The sequence below is a fragment of the Bubalus kerabau genome, chromosome 9 (assembly GCF_029407905.1).
Source record: "Bubalus kerabau isolate K-KA32 ecotype Philippines breed swamp buffalo chromosome 9, PCC_UOA_SB_1v2, whole genome shotgun sequence".
Lineage (NCBI taxonomy): Eukaryota > Metazoa > Chordata > Mammalia > Artiodactyla > Bovidae > Bubalus > Bubalus kerabau.
In genome coordinates, this window is record NC_073632.1 from 99,085,010 (window position 1) to 99,097,406 (window position 12,397).

The window sequence follows — 12,397 nt, forward strand, 5'->3', positions numbered from 1 at the left end:
TCACTTTTTCTTTTATGATGTGAGACTCTAACCTAATTTTGTTTCACAAAACATCTCATTCTAAAGGAGGAAAGGCTTTTTTAACTGAAATAATCATACATTAATAAACACGTGGGGCTAAGATGAGCCTGAAGAAAAGGTTAGAAGTATGATGAGTCATAAACTGACGGTAAAGAAACTGATTATTTAACATAAAGCACTGTACTAAAGATAAGCTGTGGAATGTACATCTATTGCCTGAGATGGAGACTAACGCAGTTGAGTGTGCTATGGTTTAGCTAGCAAGGTTTGGAAAGGTTGGTTTATTTTTGTTTTCTTTCTGCTTTGAGGGTGAAATTTCTGCTAATAAACAACATCAAAAAGTTTAAAACTTCTTGAACATCAAGGTCAATTACTCAAAGGTCTTAAAAGTCGTATCTTTTATTTCATTTTTGATTTTTTACTTCAGAAGATTTGGGTTGGGAAGATCCCCTGGAGAAGGAAATAGCAACCCCCTCCATTAATCTTGCCTGGAGAATCCCATAGACAGAGGAGCCTGGCGGGCTACAGTCCATGGGGTCACAAAGAGTCAGACATGACTGAAGCGACTTAGCACACAAGCACGCTACAATCAAACTGGTTTGCCTCTTCAGAGATCAAACCCATGTCTCCAGCATTGGCAGGCAGATTCTTTACCTCTGAGCCACCTGGCAAGCACACACACACACACACACACATATATATATACTCTTGTACAATTACATTGTTCCATAGTTTTAGTTGCATGTCTGAAATTTTTCTCTTACTTATTTAGAATTAAATGTATTATTACCCACTGTGTAGATACTTGACTGAGTGCTCCCTGAGTCTATTACACTTATCACAGTGCCTGGTACATTTTTTTTTAAAAAGCAAATAAACCAATAAATCATTATGGCAGCTATTCTTATAACCATTTTACAGATAGCAAAACAGGTAAGTAGAGAAATAGGCACATGATTATAAATGGCCAACCTAGTACTCTGAAAGCGGATAAGGAAATGGCACCCCACTCCAGTACTCTTGGCTGGCAAATCCCATGGATGGAAGACCCTGGTAGGCTGCAGCCCATGGGGTCACGAAGAGTCGGACATGACTGAGGGACTTCACTTTAACTTTTCACTTTCATGCATTGGAGAAGGAAATGGCAACCCACTCCAGTGTTCTTGCCTGGAGAATCCCAGGGATGGGGGAGCCTGGTGGGTTGCCATCTCTGGGGTCACACAGAGTCGGACACGACTGAAGTGACTTAGCAGCAACAGCAGTACTCTGAAAGAGTTCCTTTAAATCTAATCTCAGATGTTTCCACTAATCCTTGCAATTGTTTTTGCTTTGGATTTGGAAGGGTTATTTGGTTTTTGCCTTTCAGTTTTCAATTTTTTTTATTGAAAACATCATTGCATTTCACACTGATGGGGTTTTTTTCTGACTCTGCCACTGCTTTTCCCTCATCTGCTAGGTACACCAAAATGAAGACTGCCACCAACATCTATATTTTCAACCTTGCCCTGGCAGATGCCCTGGCAACCAGTACCCTGCCTTTCCAGAGTGTCAATTACCTGATGGGAACATGGCCCTTTGGAACCATCCTGTGCAAGATTGTGATCTCCATAGACTACTACAATATGTTCACCAGCATATTCACCCTCTGCACCATGAGTGTGGATCGCTACATTGCAGTCTGCCATCCTGTCAAGGCCCTGGATTTCCGCACTCCCCGTAATGCCAAGATCATCAACATCTGCAACTGGATCCTCTCTTCAGCCATTGGTCTGCCTGTGATGTTCATGGCAACGACAAAGTACCGGCAAGGTGAGTGATGCTGCGGGCCTCGGGAATGGAGGTATACAGATAGATATGTTGGTGACGTCATGAGCCAAGTAGATTACAGAGTGGTCCTGCTGCTGCTAAGTCGCTTCAGTCGTGTCCAACTCTGTGCGACCCCATAGACGGCAGCCCACCAGGCTCCCCCGTCCCTGGGATTCTCCAGGCAAGAACACTGGAGTGGGTTGCCATTTTCTTCTCCAATGCATGAAAGTAAAAAGTGAAAGTGAAGTCGGTCAGTCGTGTCCGACTCTTAGCGACCCCATGGACTGACTGCAGCCTACCAGGCTCCTCCATCCATGGGATTTTCCAGGCAAGAGTACTGGAGTGGGGGTGCCATTGCCTTCGCCCAGAGTGGCCCAGTGCTGTGCAAACTGTAGTTTTCATGATTCTTTCTCATAAAATATTTTTGAATATTTTGAAATAGGAATTTTCCCTTAAAATTTTAAGTCCAGTGAACATTTTAGAGAGAATATAAACCAAAATCTATCCATTCCTGATTGTTCTGCACTTACTTCATCCAAACGATGGCAGCATAAGAACACAGATCTTTAAAGAGTAATTAGAAAAAAAAAATAATAAATAAAGAGTAATTAGAGCTTAGACCCAAAGAACATTAAGTGGAGGCTTGTTTGAAAATGTCAAGTGACTGCCTACATGACAAGTGTATCTTTTTAGATCTTATTTCAGAATGATAAACCACCCATCAAAAAAAGAAGTTAAGGGAATTTGCTGGTGGTCTATTGCTTAGGACTTGGCACTTTCACTGTGGTGCCCTGGGTAGGAAAACTAAGATCTCACAAGCTCTTCAGGATGCCAGAAAAAGAGAAAAAAAAAAAGCGGAGTGAAGGCACCCAGTAGCTGGAAACCCCTGTAGAGTCTGGACAGTGATTATATTTTTATGTCAACTTAGACTCCATAGAGAATCTAGCTCGTGGCGAGAGATACATAACGTCATCAAAGTGGACAACCAAATGACATATTTGGAAAAATCAACAGAGATCTGAGGTTTTTTCCATGAATTCTTTAAATCTTCCTTCCAGGATTTGTGTAGCAAGAGCCATAAGTTAACTCGGGTCAAGGCTATAAATTAGAAAGCAAAATGGCAATATTAACACCTGATGATAGCATTAAATGTTCCTGCTAATTCTTCCTTATAATTCTTTTTCTCTAGGTTCCATAGATTGTACACTAACATTCTCTCACCCAACGTGGTACTGGGAAAACCTGCTGAAAATCTGTGTTTTCATCTTTGCCTTCATCATGCCTATCCTCATCATTACAGTGTGTTATGGGCTGATGATCTTACGCCTCAAGAGTGTGCGCATGCTCTCTGGCTCCAAAGAAAAGGACAGGAACCTGCGAAGAATCACCAGGATGGTGCTGGTGGTTGTGGCTGTGTTCATTGTCTGCTGGACGCCCATTCACATCTACGTCATCATTAAAGCCTTGATCACAATCCCGGAAACCACTTTCCAGACCGTTTCCTGGCACTTCTGCATTGCTCTGGGTTATACCAACAGCTGCCTGAACCCCGTCCTTTATGCATTTCTGGATGAAAACTTCAAACGATGCTTCAGAGAGTTCTGTATCCCAACTTCCTCCACCATTGAGCAGCAAAACTCCACTCGAATTCGTCAGAACACCAGAGACCACCCCTCCACAGCCAATACGGTGGATAGGACTAACCATCAGGTATGCAGCTTTTAGGACTGGGTGTACCGACCAGGGATGACATAAAAATTACAGAGCTTTTTAAAGTCCAGCATTAGAATCCATTAGAAGTGGACCAGTAACTCAGGGGTTGAGGTCAGAACAAGGAGGGAGGGAGGAAAGGAGGAAGTTATGATCACTGTGGCCGAGGGACACTTCATTATATAAACCAAGCTCTATGTATTTTGCACATAATCATTTAGATAGAGAGACATTCCAATTAAAAATCCATAAATCTGCTAGAAGTCTGTTTTGCCGCAGCCTTTTCGTCTACGCAAGATTAATGACTTCAGCACATTGAAGAAGAGATCCTAATCTAGAATTCTGATTTCCCCTAATATTAGGTGTTTCTTGCATATCATTCCAACATCCCTGTCACTTCTCTTTTAGCTTAATATAATGGTTTTATTTCTTGTTCACTAGAATACAGAGCCCAGCGGAGGACGCACTGCCTTCCTTCAGCTCGTGGATATTCCACCAGGAATAGATGGCCTTTATAATTGGTGGGCTTCCCTGGTGGCTCAGATAGTAAAGAGTCTGTCTGCAATGCAGGAGACCCGGGTTTGATCCCTGGATTGGAAAGATCCCCTGGAGAAAGAAATGGCAACCACTCCAGTATGCTTAAAATCCAGAAAGGAGAGTCTGGCGGGCTATAGTCCATGGGGTCACAGAGAGTCAGACATGACTGAAGCGACTAACATGATGACGACGAAGATCAGCGTGGGGATGAGTAGAGAGAGAGAGACAGGGAAAGGCGCACAGACTCTTAACTGCCTTAACTTTGACATAACACATTTGACTTTCAACTACAGTCCTTTGGACCAAACTGGTCATAAAGCCCTAACCAAGGGCAAAGGAGGCTGGGAAATTTAGCAGGGGGTATAGAATTAAGTGACCACTAGCTCTGCCAACAGTGCTTCCGTGGCATCTACCTCTATCCCCAAGTGAAGTCCCTGTCACTTCTCTAAAGCCAGTCCTGCTCTGGTTCTGTGGTTGCAAAGAAAGCATCAGCATTTTGCCCACTGTGGTAATGGGGGACGATGGTCCCAGTGCCACAGAAAAGGAGAAAGAAAGTCAAATGGACACCTTTACTTTGTGAAGTCATTAACTTGTAAATTTTCATGCCAGAACTCAAACCTATTACTTCATAGAACTGAATTAGTTTTATAACAGTATTAGTTATATTAGTATAAAAATTAGTTATAAACTAATATTAAAAATTAGTTATAAACTAAATTAGTTTTATAACTGACTGTAGCCCACCAAGTTCCTCTGTCCCTGGGATTTCCCAGGCAAGAATATTGGAGTGGGTTTTCCATTTCCTCCTCCAGGGGATCCCTCTGACCTAGGGATCAAACCCGCGTCTCCTGCATTGGCAGGTGGATTCTTTACTGCCAACCCACCTGGGAAGCCCAGTCAACATGCCCCTTGAGGTTAATATCATAAAGAGTGACTATTTCCTGGAAGATGTATCCCTACACATAAAAGAGTACAGACGGGAGTCTGCATGGAAGAGGCCAGATTTACACACAGCAGTATAATCACTCAAGAAATCAAAAAAAAAAAAAAAAAGAGAAAAACATCTGTCTCTAGGCTACTGTTGCCTGTCCAGCCTCTGGTTTTGAAAATTTGGCCTCTGACCTGTTAAGTAAATCAGTCACTTACTTATCAATGTAAGCAAGTAAATTTCCAAATAATGGTGCCAGCATCCCCCAAATCGTGGCTTATGTAATTTTATAAAACAGAGCTCAAATGCAAACTCCCTGTGAAAGTAAATCCTCAAGTCAGAAGCTTAGATAAAGTTTCTAGGATCAGGGAGCAGCCATGGGAATAGATGGCTCCATGACAATCACCCGGAAGCCAAATCAAGGGGGCAGAAGGAGAGCCTGACTCCCTTAAGATGCAGCTGCTTCATCTCTGCTTTCTCTTCTCCCACTACCGCCACCGAACCGACCCCAACCCAGGCTCACCCTTCTAATTGACTGCAGGACTAATGCAATATGGCCCAGATGGATCTGTCATAGGGTCATTAATCCTCATACCCTCAATATTAAATCACGCTCAAATGAACCCAGGAACTGGCAAGCCCTAGGGAGCATGAGGTAATGATGGCAGACCTACTTCCAACCAAAGGGAAGTGATTAACTTATTATGTCTCATTTCTAATTCCATTTCCGAAAGGAAAGCCAGAAAGAAATGTTTTCCTACTCTGCTCCTTTCTTTTTTTTTTTTTCCTTCATCATCAAGACCTCTAAGCCTGTTCCTTTTGCTAAGCATAGCCCCTTCTCAATGGCTATGGAAATCTTGTGAATAACTTAAAGTGGGTAGGCATTTAAATAGATTTTTCTCTAAGGCGAGGATAATAACATTAAAGAATGCAACTTCAAACTCTCAGTCCTAAACTATGGTTCAAATATTTTACATTGGAGAAATATATTTCCATTGGAACAAGACGATGGCCATTACAAAGGATTAGTTCTTTCTCCTTAAGCACCAGCTCATATCTTCTCTCTTCTTTGGAGTGTGGGTATTGGTCTTATACCCTGGACCACTGCCGGAGCTTCGTGTCACATTTGATCCTCTCAGCGTCCTTCACTTGCCTTGCTCTCCTGGCAAGACAGCTCCCAGCCTGTCTGCTGGAGTGTGTTTCCCGAGTTCACCATGAATGCCCTCCAGCTGTCCTGCCACTGGCCTTGAGTCCCCTCCAAATCCTGCATTTCCACATCCGTGTTGTCCTTGCACAGCCAGACAGAGGAGAAAGGAAGCTAATTAGGGGAGCTCTGTTCTGAGTAACTAAAAGGTTTGTCTTAAAAATACATCCAATTAGGGCTTATCTTCATTGCTGCCTCTATGAAGCAGCATCAGTGTCAGATAACAGCAGAAACACATTAGCCCTAGAGCTGGCTGCTTTCCCAAAATGCCCAGCTGGGAGAGTTGGACAGAGAAGAGCCGCTGCTGGGGAAAGAGGAAAAGACATACTGACATATCTGAAAATTAAGATAAATCTAATATCTCTCCATTGGTGTATCATCGTTAGAATCAAGGCAGTTACACACATACACCTGGAACAATATATGAGCCTTTGATGGTCACATCAATAATATATCAAAACGGTAAAATTATTCCAGGAAAAAATTGAAGACTTTATGGCTGTCTGTGTGGGGTTAGTGGTACAGAATCTGCCTGCCAATGAAGGAGACACACGAAACATGGGTTTGATCCCTTGGTCTGGAAGATCCCCTGGAGGAGGAAATGGCAATCCACTCCACTATTGCCTGGAAAATCCCATGGACAGAGGAGCCTGAGAGGCTACAGTCCATGAGGCCACAAAGAATCAGCCACAACTGAGCAATTGAGCACACAGAATATATAGGACATAGTTGATTAGTTTATAAAATCAGTATCTGACAGGCAGGTTTTGTTCTTTCTTTTTTCTTTTAACTCATGAGCCATCATGTTATGAGACAGAGCTAATTGGATTCATATTAACTTTTTAACTGCTTGTTTTAAATGTATACCATTGTAGATATTTATGTCCTGACTTTGTCTTTGTATTTTCTCCAAGAAATGTGTTATTCTATCTATGTCACATCTCAAGCACATTAGTCAACTTCATATTCTGCAGATCAGAGATCCAATATCAAACCTTCCCAGGGTGTCTGTACTCTGACAACTGTATACTGAGACCATGTCCATACAACGCAAAGTCAAGTGGAGAGGTGGCAGTTATCAAGGTAATTCAATAAACCTTATAAGAAAGTTTTGTGCCCAGAATAAACTTTGAGTCATATAGATAGGTAAGGGCTACTTGGTCAGTTCTGGCTGCATAACAAATCATTCCAAAATTTATTGGCTGACAGAAGCCATTTACTTAGTTTACAATTCTATTGATCAGTGATTTGGGCTGAGCTAAGATAGGCAGTTCTCCCCAGTCTCAGCTGGGCTGTCAGCCAGCTGATCTAGTGGCCATAGTAAGAATGGCTGGCTCTTCATGGATCCGCATCTTCTGTCATTCATGTTAGCCCAGGAGTGTTCCCATGGTGATCACAGATTCCAGACTCAAAGGATGGGAAAACAGACTCCACCTATAGATGTTCGGAGCTGCAGTCACATTGCAAAGGGAAGTGGATGTAGGGAGGGAAGTCACTGTGGCCACATCTGATCACCATCTACAGTAGCACATGCTCCCTGGGACGGGCAAGTCAGAGCTTCCTGAGAGGACAAACCACATCTGCCTCAGTCTTCCATGAACCTCCAAGTATCTGAATACATGAAAGACCTCAGAGGGCTCTTGGTATTTCAGGAGATATGGAAGGGGCCAGAATGATCCTTTTCTTGGAACTGATTGACAAGCTAAAGGATCGTGTGACACCCTGACTTATTTCATACTTACCCTTCAATAAGAGGAAAATATTCACAGGAGGGATTCTTCATTTTTTCTCTCCAGCCTTTAGTCCTCTAGTCCAGTTACACCTTTCAAAAATTTTCTTACATTTGTGCTTGTCTTCTAATTTTAAATAAATGCTAGTGATGAGGAAATCAAGAACGAGACTCAGTGCCCTAAAGAGGTCGTGTCCTGGCTCATTGTGGGGAAAAAAAAAGATAGGTTCATATTCTTTTGTGCATTCCAGGGTCCAGCCTACTGCTCCAGCATAATGCGTGATTTATGTTCAACTTGTTGTCTTTAAGTCTTCTAGATCTTTGTTAGGTAGACTTAGGTAAAGGTCTTCGTTTTCCATTTGCTGTCAGTGCAGTTTAATTTCTTTGTATGTGTACCACCCTTTTGTTGTCCTCATTGGATTCTACTTGGCTTCAAAACACTTCCATCGTTTGCTCAAATCAGTCCAGGTCCAGCTCAGACCTGAGACGTCAGCCACTACTGACCTGCCTTCCTGTGTGGTTTCCACCCTAATCATATTCTCAAATGCATTTTTGTTTTGACAAAAGATTGATTTTTTAATGCATAACATTATATTGGAAAAGAGAATTCTATTATATCTACTGGATTGTTATTAGTATTCAGAGTTTGTATTAGCTATAGCTATAATATTAATAATAATGGTATCTTATATAATAGCATGCTGATTAAAAAGTACTTTTATCATATCAGCTTCTAATAATAACCCTAATGGGTAAACATGAAAAAAATAAATGTTCAGGGAGGTTAATAATTATATAATATCAAATCGTCAGTAAGAGGTAAAACTCAGACAGACATGTAGAATTCTAATATTTTCTTAACTTTTTATTTTGTACTGGAGTATTAACAATGCTGTAATAGTTTCAGATGGATAGCAAAGGGACTCAGCTGTACATATACATTTACCCATTATCCCCCAAACTCCCCTCCCATCCAGCCTGCTGCACAACACTGAGAAGAGTTCCCTGTGTTATACAGTAGGTCCTTGTTGGTTATCTATTTTAAATATAGCAGTGTGTATATGTCTATCCCAAACTCCCTAACTATCCCTTCCCTGCAACCTTCCCCTCAGCAACCATAAATTCAATCTCTGAAAGTCTTTTCCTGTTTTGTAAATAAGTTTGTTTGTATCACTTCTTTTTAAATAGAATTCTAATACGAATCCAAAACTTTCCTCTGTTATCCCACAAAATACCATTGTGCATTCAAATATTAGGGTGTTCTCAAGCAGAAGATTTCAAGCTTTACTATGAGCTCCAGAATAATTTTGGAGTAACTCTAAGAAAGACTGGTCCACTGAGTCAGGGTAGGGTCCAAAAATCTGAATGTTGAATAAAGCACTAAAGTGAAAACTCTGAATTAAAATATGACTTCATCCAAACATTATCACAGTTACTGGTGTGTCTAACTTGAGTAACCCATTCAGTCAAGATGACTGGCCCAATGTTTTTCACCAAATGAATCTTGTGTTTAGTAAAATGATACAGATATCCTTTGATAAAGCCTTATCAATCAGTGAGTCTTATAGGAGAAAGTAAGACAACAGTGATAAAGCTAATGTTATGTTGCTGTTGCTAAGTTGCTTCAGTCGTGTCCAACTCTGTGTGACCCCATAGATGGCAACCCAACATGCTCCCCTGTCCCTGGAATTCTCCAGGCAAGAACACTGGAGTGGGTTGCCATTTCCTTCTCCAGTGCATGAAAGTGAAAAGTGAAAGTGAATTCGCTCAGTCATGTCCGACTCTTAGCAACCCCATGGACTGCAGCCTACCAGGCTCCTCCATCCATGGGATTTTCCAGGCAAGAGTACTGGAGTAGGGTGCCATTACCTCCTGCCAACTCCTCATCGATATGGTAAGCCCATTCCTAAACCCTTGGGTTACTATTTTTAAAGCAGTTTCTTGACATTTTAATCAAAGTAGCAAGTCAAGAAATGACATACTTTGCATTTGTATTAATTATATAATTAATAATTATATATTAATTATATAATTATAATTAATTACATATTAATTATAATAATATAATATATTAATTATATAATTATATATTTTATATTAATACAAACTATATTATGCCTAGCTAAACTAAAAGCGGAAGTCTAGTTTGTCAAATCAACTACATCATTCTCAAAAGTCGGCTCTCAATGTTTTTTACAAGACATCTGTGGAGAGCCAATTTAAGATGGAAAAGTATTTCAATTCCATGACAAAAGACCCAAAATGAGAATAGCTCACAAAATTACCATGCTTGACTACATTAATACATATTTTATGAATGGGGTCAAAGTGGCCATGCTTGCAATTCTTTGACTTAAAAGGAAAACAGTCCCAGTTATGAGTGTGTATGAGTGAGAGAGAGAGCATGCATGTGCGTGATATAGGTGTGCCTCTATGCATGTGTAGTACTAAAGGATATCTAAGTTTAAAATGAATCCCACCATTCATAAGTAGCAGAAGAAATAATTATGTTTCTGTAAATTGACTACAGTCTGGGAAAAGAAAATATTGTTTACTTGGAAATATGTTTATTCCCACAAAATATTTGGCTACTAGTAATAACTGACCTGAATAGACATTTCTCCAAAGAAGGTATATGGATGGCCAACAGGCACATGGAAAGATGCTCAATATCACTAATTATTAGAAAACTGCAAAGTAAATCTACAATGAGGTATCATTTCACATAAATCAGAATGATCATCAAAGTCTGCAAACAATAAATGCGGGGAAGGCATGGAAAAAAAGGAACCCTCCTCCTACACTGTTGGTGAGAATGTAAATTGGTATAGCCACTATGGAGAATAGTACGAGTTTCCTTTAAAAAACTAAAAGTAGAGTTATCATACAAGCCTGCAATCCCACTCCTGGGCACATATTCAGACAAAACTCTAATTCAAAATATACACTCACTCCAATGTTTATTGCAGCACTATTTATAGTAACATAAAACATGCAAGTAATCTAAATGTACATTAAGAGATGAATGGATAAAGATGTGGTGTATATATATACAGTGGAATATCACTCAGCCACAAAAAAAAATTAAATTAACACCATTTGCAACAACATGGATGGACCTAGAGATGATCATACTAAGTAAAATAAGTCAGTAAGAGAAAGACAAATAGCATATGTATCACTTATATAAAAATGATACAAATGAAAGTGAAAGTAGCTCAGTTGTGTCCAGCTCTTTGCGACCCCATGGACTATACCGTCCATAGAATTCTTCAGGCCAGAAAATTGGGTGGGTAGCCTTTCCCTTCTCTAGGGGATCTTCCCAACCCAGGGATCGAACCCAGGTTTCCGGCATTGCAGGCAGATTCTTTACCAGCTGAGCCACAAGGGAATATATTTACAAAACTGGAACAGACTCACAGACAGAGAAAACAAATGTATGGTTATCAAAGGGGATAACAGGAGGCAAGAGACAAATTAGGAGTTTGGGAGTAACATATACCCACTACTATATATAAAGTAGATAAATAACAAGATCTATTGTACAGCACAGGGAACCATATTCAATATCCTGTAATAAGCTATAATGGAAAAGAATCTGGAAAAGAAATATGTGTATGTACATGTATAACTGAAACACTTTGCTGTACACTTGAAACTAACACAAAATTGTAAATTAACTCTACTTCAGTTAAAAATGGCTAAAAAAAGAAAAGAAGAAAACAGAGTTACAATATTTGCATTTGGATAAATTTAGGCTTATCTAAAATAAGACTGTTAGAAATAACATTTATTAACCAGTTTGTATCCAGAGTATCTTATTTAATCATATAAGGTATGGATTATCTCTACAGTTGAGGAAATCAATATTTAAGGAATTAACACGCCCAAGGTCATAGGTAAAAAGTAGTGGCTGAGGAATGAATCCAGTTAAATTTGACATTATAGACCTACCCTACTCTCCTCCCAGTCTGTTTTCCCCGTCACTCAGTGGTGGCTTTGAGAACTAGATTATAGCATTTATATACTGACAGTTTGAATGCCATAAGACCTTTATATAGGTTTGTTTAGATGTACTCATAGTGTATTTTTGTATCTGTGTGTAAGAGTAAGCAGTCAAATGATGTTTAATGACTAGCATAGGGAATTAGAAACTCAGTAATGGGGATCTCATTTGACTCATTTGAAAAGACCCTGATGGAAGATTGAAGGCAGGAGGAGAAGGGAACGACAGAGGATGAGATGGTTGGATGGCATCACTGACTCAATAGACATGAGTTTGAGTAAACTCCGGAAGTTGGTGATGGACAGGGAGGCCTGGCCTGCTGCAGTGCATGGGGTTGCAGAGTCGGACACAACTGAATAACTGAACTGAACTGAATGGGAATCTCTAATTTTCTAAACCTAGAGACACAAGGATTCCCTTGCCACTGGCAGTCTTAAAAGTCCAAACATCACATTT

The 12,397-nt window shown here is 40.3% G+C and overlaps 1 protein-coding gene across 2 annotated transcripts in view; it reads left to right on the plus strand.

Moving 5' to 3' along the window:
* OPRM1 (opioid receptor mu 1) overlaps positions 1-12,397 on the plus strand; it is a 162,550-nt gene that overhangs the window by 35,491 nt on the left and 114,662 nt on the right. For both annotated transcript variants that reach the window (XM_055536031.1, XM_055536030.1), the window contains 2 exons: positions 1,478-1,830; positions 3,017-3,537. In XM_055536031.1, the coding sequence (XP_055392006.1) occupies positions 1,478-1,830; positions 3,017-3,537 (874 nt within the window). The remainder of the gene's footprint in view (positions 1-1,477; positions 1,831-3,016; positions 3,538-12,397) is intronic.